We start from the raw sequence: 20,470 nt of genomic DNA, 5'->3' as shown, positions 1-20,470 counted from the left end.
TGGGCTACTCACTGTTACACACAGTACCTCCCTGGGCTACACACTATAACACACAGTACCAACCTGGGCTACTCACTATAACACACAGTACCAACCTGGGCTAGACACTATAACACACATTACCAACCTGGGCTACCCACTATAACACACAGTACCAACCTGGGCTACACACTATAACACAAATTACCAAGCTGGGCTACTCACTATAACACACAGTACCTCCCTGGGCTACTGACTATAATACACAGTATCTCCCTGGGCTTCTCACTATAATACACAGTACCTCCCTGGGCTACTCACTATAACACACAGTAACTCCCTGGGCTACTCACTATAACACAGTGCCTCTGTGGGATTAATTACTGCTCACTGTAACACAATGTGCTTTTCTGAGGACAACTGTTGCTCAATATAACACACAGTGTCTGTCTTTAGCAGGTTGATGAAATGATTATTTAAAGAGATGAAATCAGCTGCTGACATTGTCTATATAAAAATATTCTTAGTTCAGGATTAAAATCATTCACTACATTTTGTGCTCTGACTGTTCTGAATAGAAAAGTACATACTCGAGAATCATGGCCAATCAATTCTTTACATTCATCACATGTGTTGGCGAATAGGCTGTCATAACACGGAATGCAGTATGGACCTTCATCCATCTGGATGTACTTCCGTCCATACAAGGACTCCTTGCAGCTGTCGCAGTCAAACGGATCACTCATGGCTTTCTGAATAGATTCTGTAAACATAAGCATAAAAGAGGACTTTATGTTCATTGAATTACAGTTTCACAACACTTTTGAAATATAAATCTGAAACTTTTATATGGCAAAATGTTTAGTGATTCAACTGAGATCATTTTTGTTAGGAAACTAGTGTACAACAGATTCCAATAATGTTTTATAACCTTGTTTTCAGCGAAGATGTGAATTCATTAGATTGCTTGTAAAAGACACTGGAAAGAACATTGTAAAGGAACATAAAATGCCTGAGATAGATATCATGCTGCTCCACAAAAAGTTACTTTCTGTGGTTTTACAACTTGATAAAAAAAGGTCAAACTGGGAGGGTGAAACATTTTATCTTCTACTAAAGGGAGGTTAAACAGTCTGTTTCATTGAAGCAATATCAAAAGCACTAAGCAGTGACAGGTCATTGCAATATGTATTATTAATCATTTTAAATGGATTTTACCTTTTATTTCTTTTTTTAACACTACATTTGTGCAGTGTCCATTACTTCCAGTCACAGCCTTACAAGGAGGCTGCAGCCTCTGTAGGAAGGTTTATCTTAGCCTGATGTCATATGGCTTCTGAAGTGAAATTAGCTGGTTTAGGTATGGAATAGACTAGATAACAGGTAGTCAGATTTCCTCATGTTCTCAACAGAATGTAACCTAAGTTGCCAAGATATCAGCTCTATTATTACACTGAGGGTAGGGGCTACATTGAGAATGTCTAAGTGCTCATTTTGCAAGAAAACAAGTAAGTTTTTTTTAACACAATCTGCTTCTTTCTATAATTACTTAGATTTATGTTAAATATTTTTTATTAACACCACAGCTTTATACAGAAATTAAATCTTATACATAAAGTAGTAAGAGAGAGTAACCAAGTATACAAGCCTTATTGAGTCATGTGTTAACCTTGCCTATCTGAGTCTTTAGCTTATACTTGTCCAATACTTTAACTCTGGTTCATAAAGACAAACTTTACAATCATTGGTACTCCGTGTTTGTATATAATAAACAACATCTGTAATTTAGGATCTGCGAAAAATTTTAACATAAAAAAATATCAATAAAACAAAACAACATAACAATATCAAGTAAACTTTGGTCATATATTTTGAGTCATAGTATCTCTGCCATACTGTAAGGTAGAATATTAGATCATTCATGAGGAGGGGGAAACAGTTGTTTAGTATCATTGTCTGGATCTGGTACTGTTCGTTATTTTTAATTATCCCTTCAAGTCCCGTTACCCTAGTTTCTTTGTTTGAAAGATAACTCACTCCGGTCTCAACATATTCTTGTGGAAGAAGAGCCAACTATAGATGGATTCAGTATCCAGTAAAACCATACTTTCTGGAACACGTCTGTCGTCCCCAAAATTATTGCTACTGCTTCATATAAGGAATACGTCATCCTGAATTTATCTGTGATCTCCTGCCAAGTAAGGGGGCCTTTCTTTCCAGTATCTAGCCATGTTTATTCTTGTCACTGTGCAAAGTATTTTTATAAAGGTGTTAATATGTTTGTGATATTGCGGTAGTGGAGCGTTAAGTAATCCCTGTTCCATAGTCAGCATTATTTGTTCCTCTAGTAGTGCGCTAATGTATGTCGAGAGGTTAGTCCATATCTGAGTGACCCCAGGGCAGTCCCACCACATATGCACATAGGTGCCCTCTACATTGCATCCTCTATAGCAATTTTTGCTCCTCCCCCCCAAAGTGATATGTTTTTGTTGGGGTCAAATACCATCTAAAGATGGTTTTGATGCTATTTTCCCTAAGGTCTGCATTAATGAGCCCTCTGTGTGCCGAGTATAGTAATTAACACCATTCTTGTATGTCTAATGTATTGCCAGTGTCTGTTTCCCACTTAAGCATGATGGAGGATTTGGTGTCATAGGTCTCGTTTTGAAGCATTATATATAGTTGCGAAATTGTCTTTTTCGGCCTATTATTAATGCTACAAAGTTTTTCTAGAGGTGTGATCGTTTGCTTGGGTATGTTAGGTGTGAATTTGCCTAAAGCAGATTGTAGTTGAAGATAAAGGTACCACTTTAGGGGAATCGGGGATAGTCTCGCATGAACTTGAGTAAAAGTCATGAGTTTGCCATGAATCAAGAGGTCTCCCACCTGGTAAAGGCCCTTATTTTCCCATTTATCCAATTGTTCCCGGTAGTCTGTTGGGATAAGATATTTAAGTGGCATTTTAGTAGAGTTCTCTGGGAATATTTTTTTGATTTTTAGTTAGAGCTCGCCAATGATGGACAGAAACCTTTGTAGGCTGTGGGCACATCTGACCCTTAAGTTGATGTGGGAGTTTATCCCAGATAAGGTCTTCCGGTGAGGTAAGATCCCCGAGGTCTGCCTCCAATCTGGTCTAAACTGCATCCTCTCTCATAGATCCCAGCAACATGTTCTGAGCTAGTCTAGCAGCGTCATAATAATTTAGGATGTTGGGAACTCCTACCCCTCCCAGTTGTCGATGTCTAGTGAGTGTGTGGTATGGGATTCTAGATTGCCTCTTGCCATTTATAAAGTGGATAAGGTCTGATTGTATAGATTTCATATCATTTCTTGGAATCACTATAGGTAGAGTTCAAAACAAATACAATAGTCTTGGCAGGAAATTCATCTTTATAGCAGATAATCTGCCATACCAGGAAAAGTGGAAATAGCTTCACTCTTGTCTAAGTTTATCTTGTATCCTGATATGGTAGAAAATTGATCAAAAATATCATATAGATTTGTAAGTGATGTCAGGGGTTTCGTTAGTGTCAACAGCACATCGTCCGCAAAGAGGGAGATTTTATAATCATGGCCTTTTACCCGGAGACCTTCTATGTCAGGGGCTTGTCTAATGCATGCTGCCAAAGGTTCCATACAAATAGCAAACAGTTATACATGCAAACAGGTGTATAATATGTATTAATACTTTCCCCTTCTGGTGAACCGCAGCCGTCCCACAGTCTCTCCCAAGGTCTGTGTGAATAGATCAGGTGTGCTAGCTGGAGGCGCTGGTTCAGCTTGTATCAGTCGTTGGTATCTTCCTTTCCTTCCTCGGTTGTATAACTCTAGGTGCAAAATAGTGGTGCTGAAATATCAGACAATACACCATACAAAGGTGAATATCTACTCACAGTGTATATTGCAGGTTACCGGCTCCTTCCCAATATGAAAAGACAATATCACAGATTCAGTAAAAAAGTTTGTCTTTATTTGGCTCTAATAAAGACAAACTTTTTTACTGAATCTGTGATATTGTCTTTTCATATTGGGAAGGAGCTGGTAACCTGCAATATACACTGTGAGTAGATATTCACCTTTGTATGGTGTATTGTCTGATATTTCAGCACCACTATTTTGCACCTAGAGTTATACAACCGAGGAAGGAAAGGAAGATACCAACGACTGATACAAGCTGAACCAGCGCCTCCAGCTAGCACACCTGATCAAATAGCAAACAGTAATGGGGATAGTGGGCAGCCCTGTCTCGTACCGTTTTTAATATTTATTGGTGTGGATTGATGGCCCATGGCTCTAATCACTGCAGTGGGAGTTGAATAAATACTCTGAAGGGCGTCTACGAAGGGACCCTGAAAACCAATTGTGTTGAGAACTGTAAACATGTACGTCCAGTCGATTCTGTCAAACGCCTTCTCTGCATCCAGAGAAAGGACCAGAGAAGGCGTTTTAGTCCTAGTCAGGTGGTCTATGATCGTTATTGTACGTCTGATGTTATCTGGTGCCTCCCTTCCCATCACAAATCCCACCTGGTCCGGATGAACCAGACCCGGCAGGACAAGTTTTAGTCTATTTGCCAATATTTTAGTGAAGATTTTTAAGTCTTGATTTATAAGGGAAATGGGTCTGTAACTGATGCACCACTTTGGATTTTTCCCAGGCTTAGGTATCACCACAATCCGAGTATTGAGTAGATCTTGGGGTAGCTCGTAGCCCTGCATAATATAGTTGGAGAATTTTACCAGATGGGGAATCAGGAACTTTTGGAACAATTTATAATATTCTCCAGGGAGGCCATCTGGGCCTGGGGCTTTGCCTGGTTTTAAATCTTTAATAGCTTGTTGAACCTTGTTGGCGGTTACATCCCGGTTTAGACTGTCTCTGTCTGCGTCAGATAATGAGGGCAAGTCAGCTGTTCCTAAGAATTTCGTCAGCAAGGATTTAGTCTGATGTGATTGAGTAATGGTAGTTCCATTATATAGAGTGCAATAATACTGCGCAAAGCAGTCTACAATCTCCTGTGGGTGGCTAGTTAGAGTACCATCAGATTTTTGAATCTGAGGTATTGCAGATAATTTAAATTTTTCTCTGATTTTGTTCGCCATGTATCTGTCCGGTTTATTAGTGTATATGTAATAATTAGTTGTAAGTCTAAATGCTGCCCTGATTGCCTGATCATTCAGAATATTAGCAAGGGTTGAGTGTTTCTCCTGCATTGTTGTCAGATTGTGTGAGTTTATGTTGTTTCTCTAGGGCTTCAATGTCATCTTGTAAGGTTTTTCTTTGTGTGTTTAGCTTTTTAAGATAACTAGATTTTTCTTTGATTAGTAGGCCTCTCAAAAAGACCTTATGAGCTGCCCATGTAGAGATAGGGTTAATAGTGGACCCCGTATTAATGTCCCAGTAATTTGTCATTTGTTGAGTTATGTGCGTGTTGACCGTGGGATCTTTGAGGCATGTTGGATCAAATGTCCACGGCCTAGTCTGCCCAGTACTCTGCAGATTACCCAGTTGTAGCTGAACTATTGAATGGTCCGACCATACACATAAATGGATGGCAGACCTGATTAAAGTGGGTTGTAAGATTTGGCTAGTGTAGATATAATCTAGCTTTGAATATGTTTTGTGAGCTGCTGAAAAGTATGTAGTATCAGTAGTATCTCCGTATAAAGTCGACCACGTGTCTATGAGCGAATGTGTTAGTAAGCCGTCTCGAATGACTTTGAATATTTTATGTAGGTTATTTTGTTTACATATTAGTGTGTGATAGTGTGTCTTAGAATGTGCTGCAATGTCGATATTAAAATCTCCAGCCAGTATGATCCGGATTTGGGACCACCCCATAATTACTTAGATTTAAAGGGGCAGTATACTTGTTTTTTTATTGTTTAAAAAGATAGATTATGCCTTTACTACTCATTCCCCAGCTTTGCACAAACAATATTGGTATATTATTATACTTTACAACCTCTAAATCTCTGCCTGTTTCTAAGTCCCTGTAGGCCATCTCTTATCTCAGTGCATTTTATTAGCTTTTCACAGCCAGACAGTGCTAGTTCATATGTGCCATATAGATAATATTGTGCTCACTCCCATGGAGTTATGCATGAACTAGCACTAAATCGCTAAATGCAAGTTTGTAAAAAGCACTGAGATAAGGGGGCAGCCTGCAGAGGCTTAGTAAAAACATAAATTATGCTTACCTGATAATTTCATTTCCATCTGTACGAGGAGAGTCCATGGCTTCATTCATTACTTGTGGAAATACAAAACCTGGCCACCAAGAGGAGGCAAAGACACCCCAGCCAAAGGCTTTAATACCTCCCCCACTCCCCTAATCCCCAGTCATTCTGCTGGGGGAACAAGGAACAGTAGGAGAAATATCGGGGTATAAATGGTGCCAGAAGAAAAACTAAAGAAATTTAGGTCCGCCCAACGGAGAACCATAATAATTTATGTTTTCTATCTTAATACGAGGAGAATCCACGGCTTCATTCATTACTTGTGGGAAACAAATACCCAAGCTCTAGAGGACACTGAATGAAAATCGGAGGGTAAAAAAGAGGCAGACCCTAGTCTGAGGGCACCACAGCCTGTAAACCCTTTTTCCCAAAAGCTGTTTGAGCCAAAGCAAACACGTCAAATTTGTAAAACTTTGAAAAAGTATGTAAAGAGGACCAGGTAGCCGCCTTACAAATCTGCTTCATAGAGGCCTCATTCTTTAAGGCCCAAGAAGAAGCCACAGTTCTAGTTGATTGAGCCGTAATCCTCTGAGGAGGCTTATGCCCCGCTGTCTCATAAGCCAGGCGAATCATGCTCCTCAGCCAAAAAGATAGGGAAGCGTAAGAAGCCTTCTGCCCTTTACGCTTCCCTGAATAGACAACAAATAACGCTGAAGTCTGTCTGAAATCCTTCGTAGCCTGAAGATAAAATTTCAAAGCTTGAACCACATCCAAGTTATGAAGTAACCATTCCTTTGTAGAAGAAGGGTTATGACACAAGGAAGGAACTACAATCTCCTGATTAATGTTGCTGTCAGACACAACCTTCAGGAAAAATCCCAACCCAGTGCAAAGGACAGCCTTATCGGCATGAAAAACCAGGTAAGGAGGCTCACATTGCAAGGTCGCCAATTCAGAAACTCTGCGTGCCGAAGCAAAAGCCAGTAGGAAAAGAACCTTCCAAGACAGTATCTTAATATCAAGAGAATGCATCGGCTCAAGCAGAGCCCTCTACAAAACCCTAAAAACCAGATTCAAACTCCAAGGAGGAGCAGAATGTCTAAATGCAGGCCTGATTCTAGATAGAGCCTGAACAAAAGACTGTATATCTCCAGAGTCCCCCATCTGTTGCAAATCTCCACAAACACTTCGGGGTGGAGAGACATTTCCCCCGGATGAAACGATTGTCTGCTGCGAAAATTTGCTTCCCAGTTGTCCACACCCAGGATGTGGATCGCTGACAACGAGCAGTTGTGGGTCTCTGCCCATACCAGAATCTGAGATACTTTCCACATGGCTAGGGAGCATCTCGTTCCCTTCTGGTGGTTGATGTAAGCCACCAAGGTAATGTCCGACTGGAATCTGTTGAACTGGGACGAACCTAGGAGGGGCCAAACCCTCAGAGCGTTGAAGATCGTTTGAAGAAGAAGCGACTCCTCTCGACTCCACCTGCCCTGTGCCTTCCTGGCAGCCCAAACAGCTCCCCATCCTGAGAGGCTCGCATCTGCAGTCACAATCTCCCAGGATGGTTTCAGGAAGGATGTCCCCTGGGACAGCTGATCTGAATGAAGCCACCAAGAGAGGGAGTCCCTCACCCGGTTGTCCAGAGAGATCTGTTGTGATAGATCTGAGTGATCGCTGTTCCATTGCCTCAGCATGCACAACTGAAGAGGTCGGAGATGGAAGCTGGTGAATGGAATGACATCTATACTTGATACCATGAGCCCAATTACCTCCATACACCGGGCCACGGATGGCCTTGAGGAGATTAGAAGGGCAAGACAGTTGGAGGCAATTTGGCAATATCTCTGATCTGTCAGGAATATCTTGTATATGGAGTCTATTATCGTGCCCAGGAACTCCACTCTGGTACTGGGAACCAGAGAACTCTTTCCTGAGTTTATCTTCCATCCATGAGATCGAAGAAGAAGTAGGAGAGCTCTTGAATGGTCCTCTGCCAGCCGGCAGGACGGAGGCTGGACCAGGATGTCGTCCAGATAAGGTGCTACTGCAATACCTCTTGATCTCACCATCGCAAGCAAAGCTCCCAGAACCTTCATAAAGACTCTTGGGGCAGTAGCCAGACCGAAGGGGAGAGCTACAAACTGGAAGTGCTGGTCCAGAAAAGCGAATCTTAGGAACTTGAAGTGATCCTTGTGAATTGGCACATGAAAGTAGGTGTCCTTCAAGTCTATCGTATTCATGAACTGACCCTCTTGAACTAAGGGCAGAATAGACCTTATCATCTTCATCTTGAATGATGGAACCGACAGAAACTTGTTTAGGCATTTTAGGTTCAGATTCGGGCAAAACGTGCCCTCCTTATTTGGGACCACGAAAAGATTTGAATAGTACCCTAGACCTCTTTCTACTAGAGGTACCGGTACAATTACTCCTAGAGAGGAGAGATCCCTCACGCACTATAGAAAGGCATCTTGTTTCTTGACGATAGAATTGACAAGAGGAATCTGCCCCTGGGTGGGTGAGTTTTAAAACCTGTAACCATGGGCAATAACCTCCAGAACCCAAGGATCCTGCACGTCTCTCATCCAAGCCTCCGCGAAAAGAGATAGTCTACCCCCTACATGATCCAGAAATGGATCGGGGACCGCCCCTTCATGCCACTTTTGTCTTGGTGAGCCTTTTGCTCTGCTTGGTTTTATTCCAAGACTGAGAAGGATTACAAGATCCCTTGGACTGCCCTGGCTTTGTGGCAGGCTGCTGTCATTGGGACTTGTCCAAACGAAAGGGACGAAAATTAGGACCCTTAGGTTTATTCTTCTTATCCTGCGGTAGAAAGGCACCCTTCCCCCCCCCCCCCCGTGACTGTGGATATGATAGAGTCCAGGCCTGGACCGAAAAACAGAATTTATGTTTACCTGATAAATTACTTTCTCCAACGGTGTGTCCGGTCCACGGCGTCATCCTTACTTGTGGGATATTCTCTTCCCCAACAGGAAATGGCAAAGAGCCCAGCAAAGCTGGTCACATGATCCCTCCTAGGCTCCGCCTACCCCAGTCATTCGACCGACGTAAAGGAGGAATATTTGCATAGGAGAAACCATATGTTACCGTGGTGACTGTAGTTAAAGAAAATAAATTATCAGACCTGATTAAAAAAAACCAGGGCGGGCCGTGGACCGGACACACCGTTGGAGAAAGTAATTTATCAGGTAAACATAAATTCTGTTTTCTCCAACATAGGTGTGTCCGGTCCACGGCGTCATCCTTACTTGTGGGAACCAATACCAAAGCTTTAGGACACGGATGAAGGGAGGGAGCAAATCAGGTCACCTAAATGGAAGGCACCACGGCTTGCAAAACCTTTCTCCCAAAAATAGCCTCAGAAGAAGCAAAAGTATCAAATTTGTAAAATTTAGAAAAAGTGTGCAGTGAAGACCAAGTCGCTGCCTTACATATCTGATCCACAGAAGCCTCGTTCTTGAAGGCCCATGTGGAAGCCACAGCCCTAGTGGAGTGAGCTGTGATTCTTTCAGGAGGCTGCCGTCCGGCAGTCTCATAAGCCAATCGGATAATGCTTTTAATCCAGAAGGAGAGAGAGGCAGAAGTTGCTTTTTGACCTCTCCGTTTACCAGAATAAACAACAAACAAAGCCAAAGTTTGTCTGAAAACCTTAGTAGCTGCTAAGTAAAATTTGAGAGCACGAACTACATCCAAGTTGTGCAACAAACGTTCCTTCTTTGAAACTGGATTAGGACACAAAGAAGGCACAACTATCTCCTGGTTAATGTCTTTGTTAGAAACAACTTTTGGAAGAAAACCAGGTTTAGTACGCAAAACCACCTTATCTGCATGGAACACCAGATAAGGAGAAGAACACTGCAGAGCAGATAATTCTGAAACTCTTCTAGCAGAAGAAATTGCAACCAAAAACAAAACTTTCCAAGATAATAACTTAATATCAACGGAATGTAAGGGTTCAAACGGAACCCCCTGAAGAACTGAAAGAACTAGGTTGAGACTCCAAGGAGGAGTCAAAATTTTGTAAACAGGCTTGATTCTAACCAGAGCCTGAACAAAGGCTAGAACATCTGGCACAGCTGCCAGCTTTTTGTGAAGTAACACAGACAAGGCAGAAATCTGTCCCATCAAGGAACTTGCAGATAATCCTTTTTCCAATCCTTCTCGAAGGAAGGATAGACTCTTAGGAATCTTAACCTTGTCCCAAGGGAATCCTGCAGATTCACACCAACAGATATACCAAATTATGTGGTAATTTTCTGGTTACAGGCTTTCAGGCCTGAACAAGAGTATTAATAACAGAATCTGAGAACCCTCGCTTTGATAAGATCAAGCGTTCAATCTCCAAGCAGTCAGCTGGAGTGGGTCGAACGGACCTAGAACAAGAAGGTCTCGTCTCAAAGGTAGCTTCCATGGTGGAGCCGATGACATATTCACCAGATCTGTATACCAAGTCCTGCGTGGCCACGCAGGAGCTATCAAAATCACCGACGCCCTCTCCTGATTGATCCTGGCTACCAGCCTGGGGATGAGAGGAAACGGCGGGAACACATAAGCTAGTTTGAAGGTCCAAGGTGCTACTAGTGCATCCACTAGAGCCGCCTTGGGATCCCTGGATCTGTACCCGTAGTAAGGAACTCTGAAGTTCTGACGAGAGGCCATCAGATCCATGTCTGGAATGCCCCACGGTTGAGTGACTTGGGCAAAGATTTCCGGATGGAGTTCCCACTCCCCCGGATGCAATGTCTGACGACTCAGAAAATCCGCTTCCCAATTTTCCACTCCTGGGATGTGGATAGCAGACAGGTGGCAGGAGTGAGACTCCGCCCATAGAATGATTTTGGTCACTTCTTCCATCGCTAGGGAACTCCTTGTTCCCCCCTGATGGTTGATGTATGAACTTGGCCCTCGCTAGCTGAGGCCAAGCTTTGAGAGCATTGAATATCGCTCTCAGTTCCAGAATATTTATCGGTAGAAGAGATTCTACCCGAGACCAAAGACCCTGAGCTTTCAGGGATCCCCAGACCGCGCCCCAGCCCATCAGACTGGCGTCGGTCGTGACAATGACCCACTCTGGTCAGCGGAAGGTCATCCCTTGTGACAGGTTGTCCTCTGCCTATGCTTTGGGAAAGCCCCTAAAGAATAAGGTGTCTAAAACAGTGCCTGCCGATATTATTATATCAAAATACCCAGATAAAATGATTCCTCAAGGCTAAATATGTGTTAATAATCAATCGATTTAGCCCAGAAAAAGTCTACAGTTTAAATAAGCCCTTGTGAAGCCCTTATTTACAATCGTAATAAACATGGCTTACCGGATCCCATAGGGAAAATGACAGCTTCCAGCATTACATCGTCTTGTTAGAATGTGTCATACCTCAAGCAGCAAGGGACTGCAAACTGTTCCCCCAACTGAAGTTAATTGCTCTCAACAGTCCTGTGTGGAACAGCCATGGATTTTAGTTACGGTTGCTAAAATCATTTTCCTCATACAAACAGAATTCTTCATCTCTTTTCTGTTTCTGAGTAAATAGTACGTACCAGCACTATTTGAAAATAACAAACTCTTGATTGAATAATGAAAAACTACAGTTAAACACTAAAAAACTCTAAGCCATCTCCGTGGAGATGTTGCCTGTACAACGGCAAAGAGAATGACTGGGGTAGGCGGAGCCTAGGAGGGATCATGTGACCAGCTTTGCTGGGCTCTTTGCCATTTCCTGTTGGGGAAGAGAATATCCCACAAGTAAGGATGACGCCGTGGACCGGACACACCTATGTTGGAGAAATAATCTTTCCCTTAAATGGAAGACCACAGACACCGCCGTTTGCAACTGATCTGCAAAATCTGGCGGCTACAGGGCCCCTCCCGCAGGAGGATTAGTAGTGCACTGGGGAGCTGCATGTGTAAATGGAGATTATTGTAGGGAACGCATCTCACAGGACGGAGACCCTATCAAGGCATGTGGAACATAGTTGAGCAGGTGAATATACCGTAGCCTCCTCACAATAAACACAGGCATTAGATTTAGGCAAAGAGGGAGTATCCTCCAACGCATCAGAGTCCTCTATAGCTTGCGCCTTTAATATGGACTATAGAAAAATAAATGGCACCTTTATACTCCCAATGGCCGGGGCACTCACCACCTCCTATGACCCAGGCCCACAGAGAAAACGCTTTCGTCTCCTGCAACCCACGGTCAGGAAAAGAAAGAGAATGGGGCCACACAGAGTGCCAAGCAGGACGGCCCCTGCAGCCGAGGAAAAGCGTGCCAAACTAAACAGGCTGCGTAGCAATCAAAATGACGGAAGAACCTGACTGTACACACATTGCCAAAGCCACATCTCACACATATCGCAGCAAAAAACACAATAAAACAATCATGTATACATCCCCCCTGTTCAATAATCACCTTCCAGAGATATTAACCCTCTGACTATACAGATAAAAGGAGTCACACTGTAACCCTGTCGTCTTGAGTTATCATTACAGGTATAAAAAAGGAAACGATCTTACCATAATCTACGCCGTGGAACAGGAACATGGCCTCTCAAGTTTGACAGTGTTGTAGCATAGCTCCTGACATGGACTTGAGTGATAGAAGCAGGCATTAATAGTCGTCAACACTTATTGCTTAAGGAGCTGTTAATACGAGTCTGGATGGTTTCGCAGAAAGACTCTCCCTGCATCGCCAGACCCTAAAATTCGTCAATGCTCTCACTGAGAGGCTGACAAGACTACTTAAAACTCCAGTCCCATTCCGAAGAGTACTACCCTCCATAAGAGACTACTCCGAATCTTCCGACACTTATCTGCCATCCTCCTGTGACAAAAGGCAAAGAATGACTAGGGGATGAGGGGAGTGGGGGAGGTATTTAAGCCTTTGGCTGGGGTGTCTTTGCCTCCTCCTTGTGGCCAGGTTCTGTATTCCCACAAGTAATGAATGAAGCTGTGGACTTTCCTCGTATTAAGATGGAAATGCATTTTAATATAACAGTGTTGGTTATGCAAAATTGGAGAATGGGTAATAAAGGGATCATCTATCTTTTTAAACAGTAAACATATTTGTTTTTACCAAAGGAGAACTATTTAATATCCCTTAAACTCTGTCACCTAGATTACGAGTTTTGCGTTAAAGGCTGTGCGGTGCTAACGAGCAGTTTTCTCTCACCGCTCACTTACCTACAGCGCTGGTATTACAGGTTTTTACAAACCCGTCGTTAAAAGACAAGAAGTGAGCATTGAGCAAAATTTTGCTCATTACCGCACTCCAATACCAGCGCTGCTTAAGTCAGCGGTGAGCTGGTCGTACGCGCTTGTGCACGATTTCCCCATAGGAAACAACGGTCTAACACCTGCCAAAAAGCAGCGTAAAACTCCTAACGCAGCCCCATTGATTACTATGGGGAAATAAAATTTATGTCTACACCTAACACCCTAACATGAACCCTGAGTCTAAACACCCCTAATCTTACACTTATTAACCCCTAATCTGCCGCCCCCGACATCGCCGACACCTACATTATATTATTAACCCCTAATCTGCCGCTCCGGACACATCCACCACCTACATTATACTTATGAACCCTTAATCTGCTGCCCCCAACATCGCCGACACCTACATTATATTTATTAACCCCTAATGTGCCATCCCCAATGTAGCCGCCACCTACCTACACTTATTAACCCCTAATTTGCCGCCCCCAACGTTGCCGCCACTATACTAAAGTTATTAACCCCTAAACCTAAGTCTAACCCTAACAAATATAATTTAAATAAATCTAAATAAAATTCCTATCATTAAAGGGACACTGAACCCAAATTTTTTCTTTTGTAATTCAGAAAGAGCATGCAATTTTAAGCAACTTTCTAGTTTACTCCTATTATCAATTTTTCTTTGTTCTCTTGCTATCATTATTTGAAAAAGAAGGCATCAAAGCTTTTTTTGTTTTCAGTACTCTGGACAGCACTTTTTTATTGGTGGATGAATTTATCCACCAATCAGCAAGGACAACCCAGGTTGTTCACCAAAAATGGGCCGGCATCTAAACTTACATTCTTTCATTTCAAATAAAGATACCAAGAGAATGAAGAAAATTTGATAATAGGAGTAAATTAGAAAGTTGCTTAAAATTTCATGCTCAATCTGAATCACAAAATAATTTTTTTGGGTACAGTGTCCCTTTAACTCAATTATTCCTATTTAAAACTAAATACTTACCTGTAAAATAAACCCTAAGATAGCTACAATATAACTAATAGTTACATTGTAGCTAGCTTAGGATTTATATTTTACAGGCAAGTTTGTATTTATTTAACTAGGTAGAATAGTTACTAAAGAATTATTAACTATTTAATAACTACCTAGCAAAAATAAATACAAAAGTACCTGTAAAATAAAACCTAACCTAAGTTACAATTACACCTAACACTACACTATAATTAAATAAATTAAATAAATTAAATACAATTAAATAAAATGCATACAATTACCTAAATTAAATTAAATTAGCTAAAGTACAAAAAACAAACGCTAAATTACAGAAAATAATAAACAAATTACAGAAATGTAAACTAATTAACCTAATCTAATAGCCCTATTAAAATAAAAAAGCCCCCCAAAATAAAAAAAACCCTAGCCTAAACTAAACTACCAATAGCCCTTAAAAGGGCCTTTTGCAGGGCATTGCCCCAAAGTAATCAATTGTTTTACCTGTAAAAAAAAATACAAACAACCCCCCCAACAGTAAAACCCACCACCCACACAACCAACTCCCCAAATAAAAACCTATCTAAAAAAACCTAAGCTCCCCATTGCCCTGAAAAGGGCATTTGGATTGGAATTGCCCTTAAAATGGCAGTTAGCTCTTTTGCCGCCAAAAGTCCCTAACCTAAAAATAAAACCCACCCAATACACCCTTAAAAAAAACTAACACTAACCCCCTGAAGATCGACTTACCGGGAGACGTCTTCACCCAAGCCGGGCGAAGTGCTCCTCCAGACGGGCAGAAGTCTTCATCCAAGCCGGGCAGAAGTGGTCCTCCAGACGGGCAGAAGTCTTCATCCAGACAGCATCTTCTATCTTCATCCATCCGGCACGGAGCGGGTCCATCTTCAAGACATCCGTCGCGGAGCATACTCTTCGTCCGACGACTAACACAGAATGAAGGTACCTTTAAGTGATGTCATCAAAGATGGCGTCCCTTAGATTCCGATTGGCTGATAGAATTCTATCAGCCAATCGGAATTAAGGTAGAAAAAATCATATTGGCTGATGCAATCAGCCATTAGGATTGAAGTTCAATCCTATTGGCTGATCCAATCAGCCAATAGGATTGAGCTCGCATTCTATTGGCTGATTGGAACAGCCAATAGAATGCGAGCTCAATCCTATTGGCTGATTGGATCAGTCAATAGGATTGAACTTCAATCCTATTGGGGTTAATATATTTATTACAGTGGTGGTGATGTCCGGTTTGGCACATTAGGGGTTAACATTTTTCTTTTAGTGTTTGCGATGTATGAGGGCCTCGGTTTAGAGGTTAATTGGTAGTTTATGGGTGTTAGTGTACTTTTTAGCACTTTAGTTAAGAGTTTTATGCTACGGCGTTGTAGTGTAAAACTCTTAACTACTGACTTTAAAATGCGGTACCAGTCTTGACAGGAGAGGGTCTACCGCTCACTTTTTGGCAGACACGTATTACCGGCGCTATGCAAGTCCTATTGAAAAAAGAGGATACGCAATTTACGTAAGTGGATTTGCGGTATTTCCAAGTCTAGCTAAAAAAGTGAGCGATACACCTGTACCTGCAAGACTCGTAATACCAGTGGGCGTTAAAAAGCAGCGTTAGGACCGGTTAACGCAAAACTCGTAATCTAGCCGTTTGGTTGCTGTGTTAAAGTGGTATATTGCAATCTACCAGTAGATCTGTAATGACTGAGCAATACAGCACAACATTGTTCGATGAATTCCGATATTACTAATAATATAAATATATAAAATGGTCTCAGGTTTATGTATATGTATTTTGCACAGGTATATTCTGCACCACTACTGTGGCTTTAAGCACACAAAGGGTGGTTTACATGAGAAGGTTGCAATTTAGCAAAATCTGCTCAATTTTTATAAACTCAAATTTCCTTAAAGGGACAAAGCAAAAAAAAAGAAAATGCTATTGTGTTACAGTATTTTATTATTGCACCATTGCTTCCATATAACTATTAGTTTAACTAATGCAAAGTGGTTAATACAAAGCGCCAGATTTGAGAAAGGTGGACAGGGGTGTACATCTTTGCCCCTGTCCGTCCGGCTTCACATCTAGTGGGCAGCAATACGCTGCCCGCATTTACCATTGCACAATACGGCTCGTGTGCAATACTGCCCCCTGCTTGCATGCAACCAATCGCACGTTAGCAAGGGCCATCAATCACTATGGTTAGAAAAGTCTGGGGATTGACATACGCCACTTAAAAGGTGGCAAAGTGCTTTTAGAAGCAGCGTCTTAAATCTCTGGCACAGGTTTGCTTGTGGAACCTGCAGGCAATGTCGCTTCGACCCCTTGATAAATGGGGCTCAGAGTGAAAATCATCTCCAGAGCAACAAAGCACTACTAGCAGCTATCTGAACATATCTTGTGAGCTAATAACAAGAGACATGTGTTTGCAGTCGCCAATCACTGGCTATCTGCCAGTAGTCTACCTAGGTATGCTTTTCATTTTTTCAACAAACAGTAGCAAGAGAATATAGTTAATTTGATTTCCTTAATAAATGCATGCTCTATCTGAAGCACACAAGTTTAATTTTGACTTTCATATCCATCTAAAGTTCAGCACATGCACAAGCATATTGCACTAATAAACTAATAATAATAATAGTAATAATAATACATTAAACAAAAGGTAGATCCTGTCTCCATAATGTCTGGGCAACCACCACTATGCAATATGTTTATCAATTGACTACTGTTTGCCTAAACTAAAAAGAATTCTAATAATAAAAACAACCTACTTTTGCACTTTTACATTCTGGGTACAAATACAAATTATTATTCTAAGAAGCACACAGGCAAGTTATGTAATAAAATAATACAATATCACATATAGTTTGTGTCTATGAACACAGATCAAGCACCTGTCTCAAAAGGGCCTTTGTTTCTAGTGCATAACCAGTACAGACAGGCGGCCTTTAGTAACACAGATCTGATTCATTGGAGCTCTATCAGCGCTGGCTGCGTTATACACACAAAGGCTGGGAAAGCAATCCATCTCCCACAGAATGATATCTCCCATGCTTACTGTTGTGCAAACAAGACGCTCTCTAATCAGACGCTGCATCACGGGCGCGACGTTGGAATCGGTCCCAGCTCTATCAACAGATGCAGAAAAACACTCCTAATGATATCAAATGGAGAAATATTAACTAGATTTTTGTTTCAGTCAACTTGCTTGCCATGAAACTGCACAAGTGGCCATATATCTCCTCTTAATAAATTATTATGAAGCCTAAACGTGGCACAATGACAAATATAAAGGACAGTTTTGTATTTTGTTTCGGGACGGGACCTGCAATTGTCCAGTCTACAAGTGCTATAACAGTTGCTGCACTGCTAGAAACAGAATGCCTTGCATATAGCAGCAATCACAGTACTCAGCTGGCACAGAAGAAACAGCTGTGTACAAGACTTGTTAAAGGGACATTTTTTTTTCAGATAGAGAATACAATTTTAAAAAAGTTTCCAATTTACATATTCTCAAATTTGCTTTGTTCTCCTGTTCTTCTTTGTTAAAGAGATATCTAGATAGTTAGAGTGCACATAACATAACAGGAAACAGTGCTGCCATCTAGTGCTCTTGCTAATGTATAACATTCTTGCAAAACTGCTGCCATAAAGTTCTGCAGACACATGCACACTCCTGAACTTACTTTTTTTGCTTTTCAACAAAGGATAACATAAAAACAAAGGAAATTAGATAATAGAAGTCAATTGGAATGTTGTTTAAAATTGTATGTTCGGTCTAAATCATGAAAGAAACATTTTTAGCTTATGTCCCTTTAACCCCTGATGATTTTGCTATATGTTTCAGTTGAAACCTGAGTCTCAGTGTCCAGATGATTCAGTTGTCTGCATACATAGACTATAGCACAACATTGGGTAACTTCAAGTTTCTGGGCTACAAATCCCCCCTTTAGGCTTCTTTTCTTTCACAGTGAAATTCCTCTCCATTGAAGCAGTAAAATAAAATATATCCCCTACTCTTGTGGGTGTTAACACCTTGAGGCAGTTTTTTCCCCCCAATGGGGGGTACAACCAGTCTCTGATTTAGAAGAACCATTAAAAAAAGGTCATGTACATTCATCACCTGTACAGCCTCTGATTGGCTGTACCACCTGCTAAAACAGAAGAGGTTATGGGAAGTAAGTACAGATAAAGTAAAAATGAACCATGGAGGACTGAAAAGCACTTTGTGAATTGAAAGATTATCCTTCTTACATTTACTGGAATGTAACTAATACATTGTACAGAAAAATGGATTTAAACATTACCATTGGTTTATTATAAAATTTGAAAGTATGAGGTTTCCCTTTAAGGATCTAGGAGAGATCATATTAAGCCTTTAAAATAATACTAGTTACCCTTAATATCTTCTAGGTCTCAAAAACTGACTTTTCTCATAAGAAAGCAACCGTCACTAGAGAAGTCCCTGGCAGAATGTGTATTTGATAATTCACTGTGAGACATTGGAGCAGGGGAGTCATCTGTCTCAGTTTACCTCAGTTTGTTTTCAACAGTAAGCAGTCAAACAATGCCTCCTAAAACCCTTGACTATGGAATACTGCAATCCTGTCAGGGTTGAAATAGTAGATTGGGCTCAAATCAGTGTAGTTTGGGTAATCAGAGGAATTCATGACTACTTCTTTTTATTCAGAAATAAGCTTATTCTGCAAAATGTGTAACCACAGGCCTGCAGCCGTGCAAGGGTTACTACAATTACCTCCTTGGTGCTCGGATTTACTTGCGTGTGGAAACTGATGCCAGATATGAGTTCATTCTTACCGAGAAAAAGACTGTAAAACTTACAGGAAAACATCTCAACTCATTTTATGCTAATGTTTCTTCTATAAATTAAAATACTTGAAACTCTTCCTTGCTAACTCACTGTTAACTCTTTCCAAGCTTATTGGAATTTTAAAATGTGAGTCAATGTAGGAAATATGGAATGAATATAAAAATAAGATGCTGATATTATGTGAGCATCTAAAATATGGCATTTTAAAAGGTAATTCTGTGTTTTATAATAAACGGCTGTTCCTGCACTTAGATAAACATAATAAAATAATAATAATATTATATATATATTTCTATTTTATATTTATATTTTTATGGTTTATGAATAATTAAATGTGTTTGCTGTTTTTAATGTACAAGCTCAAATATAATATGTTAGATACGAATATCTAGGTGAGAGTTGTTGATAGAAAGTTGAATTGGTTTTTGTGCGCATATAATCATACTCATACAGGTGAAGCTTTGATCAATATCTTAAGGGAGACGTCCCTATTTTTTGTGATAAGTTGAGTATTTCTAAGACAATATATCTTTTTAATTGTTAATTACAAATATTTGTATCATATTTGCTCCTCTAGAAGTAACACTTTGGAGTCAATAAACTGTTTTTTATATACATATGGTAATGGCTAATATTTGGTTTACACTTTTGCCCCCAAACCCAAATACAAAGACTGAATACTATGGCCTCCTCTGCCTGCCGGATGTGCACATGCACTAGAGTCTCTTAGGACGTCCTGAATTAATTAATAGCACAGCAATGGGTTCACAGCTGGTCCCAATGTAGGATAAAACTGTGGGGACCCAAATTACAGTACTAGTGCAGCAATGTGGTTAACATCAGGCCCCAGTGTCGGATGATCCTGCGGGGACCCAGATTACAGTAAAAACCACAATTTTCCTATCTGATTTTGTTTACACACATAACTTATGTTGTCTGTCTTTGGCAGGAATTAAATAAAGTTGTCATAATTACTACGTACATGTGTCCTTAATTAGAATATGTGATATGGTTGGCTGTGAGGTGGGGACGCTCTGCCTGCTTTCCCTACCCATTTCAAAGGGTGACCCTGCCTCGCCTTGTGGAGACTGCAAAAATTTACATTTCAGGTAAATATTTTAAAAGTTATAATTGGTATTTTTAACCCTTTCACGACAGGGTTAAAGTATCTAAATCGGAACAACTGTTTCGATGTAGACAAATTGAAACCACGCAATTGTGC

The 20,470-nt window shown here is 40.9% G+C and overlaps 1 protein-coding gene across 1 annotated transcript in view; it reads right to left on the bottom strand.

Moving 5' to 3' along the window:
* FHL3 (four and a half LIM domains 3) overlaps window positions 1-20,470 on the bottom strand; it is a 178,896-nt gene that overhangs the window by 27,630 nt on the left and 130,796 nt on the right. The window contains exon 3 of the mRNA XM_053707157.1: window positions 570-742. Coding sequence (XP_053563132.1) covers window positions 570-725 — 156 coding nt within the window. The 5' untranslated portion in view covers window positions 726-742. The remainder of the gene's footprint in view (window positions 1-569; window positions 743-20,470) is intronic.

This window comes from Bombina bombina, chromosome 3 (genome assembly GCF_027579735.1).
Source record: "Bombina bombina isolate aBomBom1 chromosome 3, aBomBom1.pri, whole genome shotgun sequence".
Classification (NCBI taxonomy): Eukaryota; Metazoa; Chordata; class Amphibia; order Anura; family Bombinatoridae; genus Bombina; species Bombina bombina.
Note: the sequence above shows the minus strand (reverse complement) of the source record. Positions and strands in the feature narration are given on the sequence as shown.